At 40.4% G+C, this 14,527-nt stretch overlaps 1 protein-coding gene across 1 annotated transcript in view; it reads left to right on the top strand.

Annotated features, from left to right (window-relative positions):
• SPAG17 (sperm associated antigen 17) overlaps window positions 1-14,527 on the top strand; it is a 234,340-nt gene that overhangs the window by 165,679 nt on the left and 54,134 nt on the right. Inside the window, exons 30-35 of the mRNA XM_077767475.1 lie at window positions 1,392-1,536; window positions 3,523-3,677; window positions 9,564-9,752; window positions 11,651-11,796; window positions 11,902-12,032; window positions 13,767-13,894. Coding sequence (XP_077623601.1) covers window positions 1,392-1,536; window positions 3,523-3,677; window positions 9,564-9,752; window positions 11,651-11,796; window positions 11,902-12,032; window positions 13,767-13,894 — 894 coding nt within the window. The remainder of the gene's footprint in view (window positions 1-1,391; window positions 1,537-3,522; window positions 3,678-9,563; window positions 9,753-11,650; window positions 11,797-11,901; window positions 12,033-13,766; window positions 13,895-14,527) is intronic.

Genomic DNA, 14,527 nt, shown 5'->3' with positions numbered 1-14,527 from the left:
ACACACACACACACACACACACACCCCTGAGGGTTTAGAGCCTCACTGGCCAACCAGTAGCTACTGTATATAAGGGCTTGGTGGTTCTTTCAGACTGAAGCACTTGCCAGGACTAAGTAAATTTATTCTGTGACTCCTACACATTAGTCCTGCTTTGCCCCTCACTGGGATAAAGGTTGAAGCCCTTAATACAGTTTAAAGCCCCCTCTGATGTGGTCCCTCACCATGTAGCCTTATCTCCCACCCTTCTCCTCACTGCACCCTGGTGCCCTTTCATCCCCCATGCTATTCCCTTGCACCAACTCACAAAATCCAAGCTCTGGCACCAGACCGCATCAGAACCCTCCCTACAGACACCAGCTGATCCCTCCAAGCGTTCCTTCAGCAGCCTCCTTAATGACTATCTTCCCTCTGGTCTGTACCTCCTGAAGGATGGGGACTTAAACTTTAGTCTCGTCCGCTGTTGTATGTCCAGCATCCATCACAATTCACAGCACGTGGCCAGTACTCTGCATTGGGACAGACCTGGGACATAGCAGGCTGCAGAGTGACAACACTGAGGCTCCCCGAATTGGACGAGCGCAGCCATTTTTCTTCCCAGACCTTCTATCCATCTTCCACAGTAATGCTCTCCACCACGATGGGAGAGATTACAGGTTAAAACTGGCTATCAAACTAGCAGAACATCTCGGCTTTACTCTGCACCTGCATTTGCTCGGCCTAGGGAAGGATACAAGGCAGGAAATGCAGCATGGTCAGTGCAGCATCCTCATCCAACCGGCAGGCCCAGCAACCACCCACAGACACAGCCTCCTCTACCCTTCCAGCCCACAAGGGGCATGCATGGCAGCCACAGACGCAAGCAGACATGATCGGCTTGACACAAGAAGCCACAGCCTCCGTTCCCCACCAGTCTTCACCTTCTGTTCTGATGGCATTAGGTTGAGACTGGCAGAGAATGCTGGACAGCCTCTGCAGGTCATGCTTACTCTAAACCTGTAATTTTCAAGGAGGCAGGACCTGCGGTCAGGTTCCCAGACAGAATTTGGCCAGGCCAGTCCTGATATTAACTTTTCATTCAGAAATACAAGGGAAAGAGCATCAATGTTCAAGTCAAACAGCCTTAGTCAACACCAGCGCAGATATTTGCTGAGTGACCTTGAGCAAATTTCTTAACTTCTCTAAGCCTAAGTTCCATCATCTGAAAAATGGGGATAGCACTGCCTGCCTCCTAGGAATTGTTGTAAAGCTTTGTCCAAGTGGATGAGGTAAGGCTTTAGCATATAAATAGATAACCAGGATTTTGATGGTATTCAATTAGGTATCAAAATAAACATACTTGGGATTAACCCTCCTGACCAAATGACCATGCTCTGCCTTTGCATGTTCAGGTTATGACAACTCGAGAAGACAGAGTGATCATTGTGGAAAGGAAAGATGGTACTCGGATAGTGGATCATGCTGATGGGACCAGAATCACAACCTTCTATCAAGTTTATGAAGATCATATTACTCCTCCAGATGATCAAGAAATAAGTAAGTTTTCTTTGGCTTTTGCTTTTTTATTTTGAGAGAGAACGAGAGACAGAGAGAGGATGAGTAGGGCAGAGGGGCAGAAGGAGAGGGAGAGAGAATCTTAAGCAGGCTCCATGCTCAGCACAGAGTCCAACTCGGGGACCAGTCCCATGACCTTGGGATCATGAGCTGAGCTGAAATCAAGAGTCAGGCGCTCAGCCAACTGAGTCACCCAGGCACCCCAAATATTTTATGCCTTTAGAATCAGATAAGGAGAAACTTCAATGCTTTTTTTAACATACACAAGAAAAATAATTTTTTTAAGAGCTCTGTCAACCAAAGAGTATGTGTACAGTCAAGAGCAGAGCCTCTTAGACCCTGTTGTTACAATCTTTATCCCCAACAGACGTGGGAGTGATAAAAGCTCTAGCTGGTTGATAGATAGTAATAGTACCTTTTTCTATTTTCGCTGCTAAAACCTAGATTGGTCTTGATTGATGGCAACTAAAAGTAAATAATCATGACTCAATGGCCCTGGACATCAGCTCTCACACCAGTTTCCACTGATTCTTAAGGAATCTTATCTGCATATAGGTGACCTCAATGAGGTCCCCCTTCACTTCTGAACAAACCTCTTATTATCAGAGAGATGGTGTGAGAGAAAAACGACCTACAGATGCAAATTAACTGGAACCTGTTCAGAGACTCTAAAAGCCTAACATCCTTCCTAACCTACATTTAAATAAGAGTTTTTTTAAAAAAAATTTAAGGTTTATTTATTTTTGAGAGAGAGAGACAGAGTGCAAGTGGGGGAGGGGCAGAGAGAGAGAGAGGGAGACACAGAATCTCCGAGCTGTTAGCACAGAGCCTGATGTGGGGCTCGAACTCATGAACTGCAAGATCATAACCTGAGCTAAAGTTGGACGCTCAACCGACTGAGCCACCCAGGTGCCCCTGAAACAAGATTTTTAAAGACAAATAATTCTCTGACTCCCTTTTCTTCAATTCTAGAGTTTATTTGTTTAATGCAATAAATGCTTCATTGCCAAATTAAGTGCAACAAAATTGGCAAGTGAATGGGGAAAAAAACACCCTTCCTACCCCACTGGTTAGAGGGAACATTAAAGGAGCCACCATAGAGGGTGATTTACAAATACCTATAATCTTCTAATGTGCCTGTGATATGATGCACTATCTCCACTTCTGGGTATATGTAGAAAGACACTCTTTCTCTTATACACTCTTACACATTTGTCCAAGGAAATGTGTTCAGGGCATGACTTGCAACTCCAAGTCTAATGTCAAAATACTGGGAAATAGATGATCATCAGCAGCAGAAAACTAAAAGGCAGTACCTAATTACAAAGGAATACTATGTAGTAGTTAAAAGGAATGAAGTACACATACACATATATTCCCACACACCTGTATATCAAGAGGCTGAAGGTCTCAATGCAATATTAAGTAGAAAAATTTGGTGAAGACTGATATATACAATAATATATAATCTATGCATAGTTAGAGCCCACAAAAGATTATGCGCTATGTTTGATACACATATTTATAGAAAAGATAAAAGTAGATTTCAAGAGAAGGGAATAAATGCAGAGACAAGGAGAAAAGTGAACTTCAACTCACCTGTAATGTTTTGCTTGTATACATATGAAAAATGTTGAAACAAATATGGTGAAACATTACCAAGTGTACATTTTGATCGGTGAGTATATGAATAATTATATTTTCTGCTCCTCCGGGTGTTTTCAGTTTCTCAAAATAAATATAGCAGTGAGAACAAAATAGCACACTAAATCAAGTAGGGAGAGTTATTCCGGAAGAATGACTCTGCGTTGGCAGTGAGCAGACCACATGCCAGCCCTGTGGCATGAGTCCTCAGCACCCGTCTCCACCTCTGGTCTGGGGGCCGGGAGACAGGAGCAAACTCAGCAGGCGGGCGTGTTCCCAGAGTGTGCATCCTGTCATATCCACTTACCTTGCATTTGCCCACAGCCGAAAGTCCGCGTACGGTCACCAGGCAGGTGAAGTGCATGCGGATAGAAAACGCACACTATGCCACTATCATCACCAACTGCGAGGACAGTAGCTGCTGTGCCACCTTTGCAGACGGGACGTCTGTTATTGCAAAGCCACAGGGAACGTACCAGGTGGGTCTGTGGGCAAATGAGGGGCGCCAGAGACAAGTGTCCATTCAACTGAGAAAACTCACTCCTCTGGGGCGGTGAACATTGCTGCCTTGTATGACTCTTGTTCCTCTTGTCTCAGGTTCTTAGAACATATTTCTNCTCCCACAGAGCGGGGGGGGGGGGGGGGGAGGCTGGGGAAACACATCCTGGTTTCTTACAATGCTTTGGCGTTTTCAATTCAAGGTTTTAAACCAGAATATATTTGCAGGGCATCTTTTATGTGGTAGATGGCAGGCACTGTTAGAAGCGCTCATGTGATCTCTCATATGCCTCCCCACCCGGCTTCACCTCCTGCCACCTCTGACCTCATTCATATTCTCCAGTCCTTCCCATCTCCAGTCCATCCCCACTCTACCTAATGTCCCGACAGGATGAGAGGGAGCATAAGGTCTGTATGGTCCTAGGAGGGTAGTTTGCAAAGCTTCGTTTTTGAAGGGTCAAGGAGGAACACTGTTAGCAACTCCTGTGCTTCCCTACATCTCCCTATTGGTCACAACCACCTGGTGTCAGCCTGCAGTCCCTTTAGCCTTAGAGGGATTTGCCTTCATCATTCTGCTTGCTGGAGAAGAGACACACGTGCCAGGATGTCAGATACAATGTCACAGGATTCTGAGAGCTCAAAGAGCTCTGAAGATGATGGACAAAGTCCTCATCTGTTACTGTGGAAGCTGCTGATGGCCGGTTCATCCCCACCCCCTTCTCTCCAAATAGTGTTATCCTACTCCCTCTTCTTCCGGTGTACGTGGTTATGGGGCAAGGCAGGTGCTGAAAGTGAGACATGAGTGTAAAATGTTACAGTTGGCTAAGGGGCACAATTTTCTTCTACAACATCCAGAATGTCCATTTTATTTTTCAGCAGACTGGCAGCATCCATAATCTAGTACCATGTGGGCTACCAGACGTCATAAGAATCCCCTAAAATTCTGTGATAAGGCCAGCTTTTGCCTTTTGTTTTTATCATAGTCCCAGACTCTCATGGTTACAACCATGAAGGCAAAGGAATTTTAGAACCACTGACAGTTGGCACTGGAGGAAGAGACATAAACAGAAAAGAGATCCAACTTGGAGACATTGAGTATCTGCCACTATCATGTAGCCACTTGTCCCTTCCAGGTTTGCTCAATTTCCCAAAACACAGCCCAAGAAAGGATTGGAAGGTTAATCACTCCTGGCTGAAAAACACACAGACCTTCGTTCCCAACTGGGGAAACAGCAACAACAACAACAACAACAATACTCCAAATAAATTTACCAACAACTATTATAGTTCTATAGTTGTATAAAACTGAAAAACGGCATACCTTCTGCCCCTCCCCTACTTTTTGGTCATCACTTCATCACTCACCAGCATGACGACAATGATAAGCGAGGCTGGATTTTAGGTAATGTATGAAAAGAGAGGTAGAGCCTTGATATTGTCCACCATTGTTCCTTAGCAGCACAAAAGATTAACCAAAGCATCAAAGAGGAAGCAGGTATAACAGATGGTATAGTCAGTGTGAGACACTTCCAGAATGATGGAGTAAGGACCTCTAAAAATTACACTACTCCATAAAAACGAGAGAACTGAAAATATTATCAAAACCAACTTTTCCAGAAACCTGAAAATTAACCAAAGGATTACAACAATCATAACAAAGAAAGAGAAAGAGTCATTCTCAAGAAGTACAGCAAGATTCCTGGTGATTTCACTTGCCATAATGCGCTCCCCTCTCCTAGCGTCATGGTAGCCTTGAAAATGAACACCCTCACATTCATGATAGCAATGAAAACCAGTATGCCAGCAAACACTGAAAAAGGAAGAATAGGTTTAGAGCCCCCCCAAAAGTCCCACCACAAAATATTGTCATTGTTGACCTGTCTGGCAGTTCCCTGGAAACTCCATTTGCAAGTGTTGTCTCTATTTCATCTGACTCTGAGCTTACTCACTACAAACAGACTTTTCCCCAACAGGTAATTATTTAACATTATAGCCATCTAAAGTGGCAATAACAAACAAGAGGATAAACAAAAAGAATTAAAAGCAACAGCTGGGGAACAGAAGTCCATAGAAGGCCTCGAAAAGCTCTGACATATTCCTTGGAATCATCCTCTACTGAGGGCTCTGTTTGTATAATGGGATATTTTTTTCAGTGTTCCAGATGGAAGCTAGAGAAAACTCACTCTACTTAGCCTGCACTCCCTGCTTATGCAGACCCTTTTGATCAGCAAGGGTGAAAGATTAGGGCTTTCTGAGCTATTTTCTGGGCATGCACATAGTCCTCTACATGAATGTCACTTTCTAGATTCCAAAGAATTTGTGTTTATAACGTATAAAGGTGTAATTTTTTTAAGATAGTAACACGAAGGAGGAGGATAGGAATAGAGCTATATACGAGCAAAGATTTTACATAATATTGAAATTAAGTTAGTATTAACTCAATATGGTTGATTATAAATTAAGACATTGCTTGTGATCTTCAAGAAACTCTAAGAAAATAACTAAAAAATATATAGTAAAAGAAACAACAGGGTAACTAAAAGGACACACTAGAAATATCTATTTAAAAGAAGGCAATTATGGATGAATTGAGAGGAAAAAGAAGCATAAGACATATGGAAAGCAATAGAAAATTGGAAGATGTAATTCTGACCTCAGTTATTGCATTAAATATACATGGATTGAACAATGCAATAAAAGAGCAGATATTGGAAGAATGGATTAAAAAACATGGCCCAAATATATGCTGTGGACAAGAGATACACTTATATGGTCAAAGACACAAATAGTTTGAAGGGAAAAGGCTGAAAATAGATAGACCTGCATTAAGTAATTGAAAGAGAACTAGAATGCCTATCCTAATTCAGACAAATGGACTTTGTTACAAAATATTACCAGAGACAAAGATGTTATGTTCTAATGATAAAAGGATTACTCCATCAAAAAAAGTAACAATTATAAACATATTAAGCACATAATAATACAGTCCCTAAACACATGAGTATTTCCAGAGTTGTATATGATACAATTTTAAATGTCTAATTTTATTTTTTTAAATTTTTTAACGTTTTTACTTCTTTTTGAGAGAGAGAGAGAGAGTGTGTGAGCAGGGGAGGGTCAGAGAGAGAGGGAGACACAGGATCTGAAACAGGCTCCAGGCTCCGAGCTAGCTGTCAGCACAGAGCCCGATGCGGGGCTCGAACCCACGAACCGTGAGATCATGACCTGAGCGAAGTCGGACGCTTAACCGACTGAGCCACACAGGTGCCCCTTAAGTGTCTAATTTTAAATAGTAAAAAACTGGCATAGTTAAAAGAAGAAATAGACAATTCAATGATAATATTTGGAAGCTTTAGTAGCCCATTTTCAGTAATGGATAGAACAATAAACAACAAAAGTGAAAATAAAAGAAAACAAAAGACTTAAACCCAGAATAACCAGACATCTATAGAACACTCTACTCAACAACAAAATACATTATTCTCAAGTGTACATGGAATATTCTCCAGGAAAGACTATGTGTTACACCACAAAACAAGTTTCGGTAGATTTAGAAGATTCAAAATCATACAAAATATGTTCTACCACCACCATGGAATTAAATTAAAAATCAGCAACAGAAGTTTGGGAAATCCATAAATATGTGAAACTTAACACAGAGAAGAAATCACATACGTGCATGTGCACAGACACACACACGCACACACATACACACACCATTAGAACTAATAAAAAAAAGGTTCAGCAAGGCTGCAAGATATAAGATCAAGATAAGAAACTCAATTGTATTTTCTACATTAACAATGAACAATCCAAAATTGAAATTTATAAAACAATTCCATTTAATGTAGCAGTGAAATAAGTCAATAAGAGAAAGACAAATACCATCTCATATGTGAAATTTAGGAAACGAAACTGATGAGCATAGCGGGGAAAATAAAGAGAGACAAGACAAGAAATAGACTGTTAACTATAGAGAACAAACTGATGCTTACCAGAGGGAAGGGGGTGGGGGATGAGTGAAAGAGGTGATGAGGATTTAAAAAGAGGAATAAAACACTTAGAAGTAAATTTAATAAGAGAAATATAAGTCTTAAACACTGAAAACTACAAAAAATGGACTAGAACTAAGTATTTATTTATTATCAACCTGGGGTCCATAAATTTTTTACAAGCATGCCAAGATAATTCAGTGGAGGGAAGAATAGTCTTTCAACAAATGGTGAATAAAGTTGGACTACTCACCCTACACACAGAAATGAACTCAAAAAGCATGAAAGACTTAACTGTCAACCCTCAAACATAGACCTTTTAGAAGAAGACATTGGGAAAATCTTCATATCCTTGAATTTGGCAAGGGCATCTTAGATATGACACCCAAAGCCCAAGCTTTGTCAAAACGACAAAAATGTGATTTAAAGGACACCACCCAGAAAGTGAGAAGAAAACCTACGTAATGGAAGATATTATTTGTAAAGCATATATCTGATAATTGACTAGTATCCAGAATACATAAAGAACTACTGCAACTCAACAATGAATACTAATAACCCAATGTTTTAAATGGGCAAGGATTTGAATAGACTTTTCCCCAAGCAAGATATATACATGACAAATAAGCACATGAAAAGATGCTCAACATCATTAGTCTTCAGGGAAGGGCAAAAATTAAATTATGAAATACCACTTCCCACCCACCAAAATGACTAGAATACAAAAGACAGACAATAATAAGTGTTAGGGAGGATGTAGAGAAATTGGAACCCTCATACATTGCTGGTAGGAATGCATAATGGTGCAATCACTTCGGAAAACAGATGGGCAGTTCTCAAAAAGTTAAAAATAGAGTTATTATCTGACTCAGCAATTCTACTCCTAGGTAGGTATCCAAAGGAAATTAAAATGTAGGTCCACTCAAAAATATGTATGCAGATGTTGATAGCGTTGTTAATAATAGTAAGATTGTGAAAATAACGCATATGCCCACCAACTCATAAATAAACAAAATTTGACACATCTGTACAATGAAATATTATTCATCCATAAAAAAAGAATGAAGATTGATACACATGGATGAGTCTTGAAATTATGCTAAGTGAAAGAAGGCTGACACGAAATGTGCCCTATTGCATGTTTCCATTTGTATGAAATGTCTCGAATATTCAAATCCATAGAGAGAGCAGACCATTGGTTGCCAGGAGCTAGGGGCAGGAGTGGTGCAGAGGAACTGCTCATGGTGTCAGGGTTTCTTTTTTGGGGTGATGGAAATGCTCTGAAATTAGTGATAATGTTTGCACACATTTTTGAATATAGTAAGATCCACTGAATGTCCATGGAATGTCCACTGAATGTACAATTTATGGTATGTGAATTACATCTTAAAAATGAGTCTATCTGAACCAGATGTCTTTATATGAAAGCTAATACTTAAGGACTATGTCAGCCACCAGAGGAATGGGGACAAATAGAAGCTCCTAAAAGCATTTGTCCCATAGCTTCTCGAAGAGTTCCTTCTTGTCCAAGAACATGAAGGATTCCAGACACTTTGAGTAGAGGCAAGAGTGTTTACTTCAGTTAAAAATATTTTTATCATTCTATTAAATACCTGAAATAAGAAGGCACAAAAAGAGATATTAAAGTGGGTAGACAAATTCTGGGGACACAGAAGAAATTATATCCTAATTATTCAATTTGCCTCTTTATCAGGGAGTCCTTTCCAAAGCTGAAGTCCTCTCTTGGGCAATGTATTTCTCCTGGAAAGAAGAGTTTATGATCTGTAGATAATTTTTTCCCTAAAATGATTTTTCAAATCCTTCAAATTTAACAAGGCACTTTAAATAATTTCTCTCTTTCTGTTGCTGTTCTAGGTGTTACCTCCAAACACAGGCTGCCTTTACATTGATCGGGATTGTTCAGCTATATATTGCCATGAATCAAGCAGTGATCTATACCATCCTTTCCAAAAACGTGAGCAGCTAAGAGCTAGCAGGTACATCATGAAGCACACGTCAGAGGTTATCTGTGAGGTCCAGGATCCTGAGGGAAATACCTTCCAGGTAAAGTATATTATTAGTATGGAGAGAAAGGCTGGGGCTTTGTTTTTGAGATATTTGAACCAGAGAGCTTCCATCCAGCTTTATACCTTAGCTGCCTTGGTGTAGTTATCCACTTACTGCCAATACTTAGCATAAGTAGTAATGAATGTCAATAGCTTTGCTTCTAAAGTGTACTTCCAAGGAGATAGAAAGCCTAACAGTTGGGATGGTATAAATGTTAAACCCATATAAAGAATTAGAACAGAAGGGAAGAAATACCAAACATTTAAAATAATGCCAACAAGAAAGAAATGATATAAGAATGGTCTGTATCCAGGTTAAAGTGAGAACCAGTTTGTCTGGCTGACTAGGCGGGGAATCTGTGGTAAGGAGTATTAATTAGGAAGGGTTCTAGTAGGGGTGAAAATGGGGAGGTGGACAGGTGTTCAGCTACTAGGTGGTAGAGCTCTATCTTCTGTTTCTCTGTCCTTCCACACCACAGCTATCCTCTTAATATCTTGGCCAGAAACTGGCAAACCATGGCCACTTGTTTATATAGGCCCATGAGATTAAAAAAATGACTTTCATATATTTTTTATTTTTTTTAATGTTTTTTATTTATTTCTGAGAGAGAGAGAGAGCATGAGCAGGGGAGGGTCAGAGAGATAGGGAGACACAGGATCTGAAACAGGCTCCAGGCTCCGAGCTAGCTGTTAGCACAGAGCCCTATGTGGGGCTCAAACCCACTAACCGTGAGATCATGACCTGAGCCAAAGTCGGACGCTTAACTGACTGAGCCACCCAGGTGCTCCGACTTTCATATTTTTAAATAGCTGGAAAAAGTCAAAAGGAGATGAATATATCATGACCTATAAAACTCACAGGAAATTCAAATCTCAGTGTCATTATACAGTTTTACTGGAACACAGCCATGCTCATCTGTTTCCATATTGCCTATAGGCTGCCTTTGCCTACAATGGCAGAACTGAGTAGTTGCAACAGATGCTGTATGGCCTACAATTCCTAAAATATTTACTCTCTGGCCCTTGGCAGAAATGGTTTGCCAACCCCTGCTCTAAGCATTTTTCCTTGTTTTCACTCCTCACCGAAGACCGTGTATCAGCTAGTAGGTGGTGAAGTTATTTTTCAGATTTGGAGCCATCACACAGAGACCCCAGCTTTGGTTTGCGATGTAGGCTGGCTCTGATCCAGCCTGTTTGTGTCTGTGCTACCTGAGACTCTTTCCCACATGAGTTCAGGCTGCCAACAAATCTTCATTTGTTGTGAATTGAAGTTGAGCGTTACGGGCCTGAACGCTCTAGGTTTAAACACGTGGGACATTGGGGCCAAACATTCTTCCAAGCACCAATGCTCTTCTTGGACATCCCTTTTGGTGATCTTTTAACCTGACCCACACTCCTTCCTGGAGAGACCCACACCAGATCTAAACAGTAGTAATGGCTAGAACATGTCCTCTCCTACTAAATCTGTTTCCCTTTGTACTCTCTTCATGAGTCCCAATTCCACAATTACAGAAGTCACACAATATGAACTTCTCCCACACTATCACTTTCTTAATATTTCAAGACAACCATCAAATGGGGAGCCTCTCCTCCATGTTTAAATCCCCGGTTCCATGAACTAATGCTCAGATAAGATTTTGAGTCCCTCGCCATCCTACTCACCTTACTCGGAGTACATTTTCCAGTTTGTCTTCATAGTCTAGGAGTGGTTTGTAAGTAGAGGTGTGCTACTGGGTTTTTACTTTTATTAATGCCAACTGCACATAGTGAGTAATACCTTCGAAATAAATATCCCTGGTTTCCTGGATATGCCAAAGATCATATGCTTTCTCAAATGGAAAATGTACGCTTTACCGCATTTCTTTTCTTTAGTTGCTTATATACTTTGTCCCTTAGGTTATGGCTGATGGCAGTGTATCAACCCTGCTACGTGAAAACAATTTGGAAGATGAGTCAAATGAAAAAACTGAAGGCTATGATAGCTTATCATCTACTCATCTGTATAAGAATCATCTGCAAATCTATGGTGAACATGTACCCAGGTAATGTAATAAAAATAATACCATGTCTTTTATTTTAAATTCCAAGCTTAAGGAGCATTTTAACTGAAGAGACTTCACACGATTCAATTTTATTGCTTCAAACAGGTTTTTTGTCATTTATGCTGATGGGTCAGGAGCGGAACTCCTTCGAGACAGTGACATAGAAGAATACCTATCCTTGGCATATGGAGAATCAACCACTGTAGTTCTCCAGGAGCCAATGCAGGAACAGCCAGGTAGGGAATCCAGGATGTCTGGAAGTCATTGTATCTCCTTACTAGCTCCCGGCCCCCTTATCCAGTCCACCCCATGTCACCTCTGCATTTTTCCTTTTCCTCCCTTTTCAACTCTACTTGCCACATCGCCATGTCAACCTGTTTCTACAGTTATTTATGTTCATTCCAAGCTTTATCTGAGCATCGACCTATGTAAACTGTGTATGAGCCCCACTTCTACCTGTAAGCAGATTTGAATTGGTGTTGAAGTACGTTAGGTATGTTAAGTACGTTATATCATAGATATAATCTATGATCCTATTTCTGTGTTCCTTTCATCTTGCTAGGGGGAGAAAAAACAAATAAAAGTGAGAGATCACTTGTAAGTTTTTTTTTTTTTGGCATTTTGAAGGTGTTGCCTTGATGAACTTAATATAATAAGAAAAGAAAATACGTTTGATGTGTGAGTTAGAAAGCCAACCTGAAATAGTAGTTATATATAATTATATTTATTGTGTATTTGTACTGTGTATTAGTGTGTGGCTAAAGATTTGCTATACATATTGCATTAAGAAACAATCATCAGCGTATGTCATATATGTATTTAAACATAGATATTAACTTGCATATTATTGATGTGTGACATCAAAGTGTTGTGCCTAGGCTGATGTATGTTTATTTTTTATCTTTTCTCTGATTGGTGGTATATACTTTGCACTCATTTATGAATATGCCTACATCTGCACACTTATATTAGTATATCAATGCATGTGTGCATCATAAGCCTTGCTCTTTGTGAATATGGAGAGTGGAGTGCTCTGACTGGCTGTGCAAGAATTCATCACAAATTGCTTTGTTAGTTATTTAACTCACATCTATTTAACCCAGCATGTGCCAAACACACTGGCTGGGTGTTAGGGATACAGTGGTGAGCTAACACAGCCTGGACCACGCTTTCATAGAGATGAGAGTTTATTGAGAGGATAGGCATTCATTATATAGTCACACAATAACTGTGATTGTGTGATTATAAATTGGGGTAAGGCCTGTGAGGAGAAGGTATATGGTTCTAGGAGAACATCTAATGGAGGAACCTGCTATAGTCTACATGGCTTCCCTGGAGACACTGGAGCCAAGAGCTGGTGGATAAGTAGCAGTTAATGAAAATAGGAGGCAGAGCTTTCTTGGAAGAGACAGTACAAAGCAGAAACCAAAAGACCTTGGAGAACAGGGAGGAAAATACTGAAGTGGCCAATGCAGAGAAAGGGGGCGGGGGGAGAAGTGCAAGTTAGGGCAGTGTGAGAAAACACCGAGGGCTCAGTTTTGTCCTCTGAGCCGTAGGAAGTCAAAGCAGAGTTTAAACCATGGACTAACATAATCAGTCACTCTGACTGCTAGCAGGGGGCGGGGAGGGGGAGGGGTTCATTCACAGAGTAGATCTGGGTAGAAAAGCTGGTTATTGCTAAAGCCCAGAACTGCATCTCTCAGAGGCAGATGATCCAAGGTAGGTCACTGGATAAGCTCAAGTGAACCGACAGGACTTGAATGTGGTTTTTGAAGAATGGTAAGGTGTCAGTTAATAATTCCAGGTGCTCTAAACCCAGTCTCTAGGTGTTACAAGGTTAGATTGTTAGGTTGTAAGGTTCTTAAGCATAACCACTTATCAAAAAGCTCGCTGAATTCAGTGAAAACCTATTGAATTTCTCAGATATATTTGATTGAGAAATGATCCTCTGATAACTCTCTTTGAACCAGGTACCCTGAGCATCACTGTCCTTCGCCCTTTCCATGAAGCATCACCATGGCTAATGAAGAAAGAATCAGATACAATTGTTCCTCCGAATCTCCGGTCAAGGTCATGGGAGAAATTTCCCTCAGTTGAGGTGTGCATTTTTTCTGCTGCAAAGTCACTACACTATTGCATATCTATTTCATCAATGCATTGGAGTCTCTGGTCTTCTCCTATATATTCATGTATTTTCATTCCTGCATAAATTGTTAATGGGCTCCAGGAGTTTTATATTTGAAGACTTTTAACATTTGTATATTGTAGAGAAATATACCCGACTAGCTTTACTTCTTTTAGCCTGTGTTGCAGGTTCAGACATCTTCCTGTGGTATGGAAATATCCACTCTAAGTAACACCTGTTATACCTCTCCTATCATGGAATTACTGATCCTATGCGATACAGAAATCTTCCCTTGTCTTATTCCTTATTTGTTGGTTTTAACATACAACTTCGAGTCTTTACACTCCCTTTTTTGCCTAATTTACTAATGCACAAACTGAAGCATATAAGAAAGATATGAAGGATTATACCAAAGGATTTTCAACTACAGTGTTAAAAAGCAAACATTGTGATTATGTCAGGCTAGAGAAGCTGCATCTAAAGTCTTTTTCAAGAATGGAAGAGAAGATCTTAAAATCTTGAGCAAGAATCATGAAGTCCTACGTCTTGCAAGACTTGACACTTCATTTTGCAAGCAATTTGTGTAATGTGCGCAGCACATTGTTA

The sequence above is a fragment of the Crocuta crocuta genome, unplaced genomic scaffold, assembly GCF_008692635.1.
Source record: "Crocuta crocuta isolate KB4526 unplaced genomic scaffold, BGI_CrCroc_1.0 scaffold180, whole genome shotgun sequence".
Taxonomy (NCBI): Eukaryota; Metazoa; Chordata; class Mammalia; order Carnivora; family Hyaenidae; genus Crocuta; species Crocuta crocuta.
This window is presented reverse-complemented; position numbering and strand designations above follow the sequence as displayed.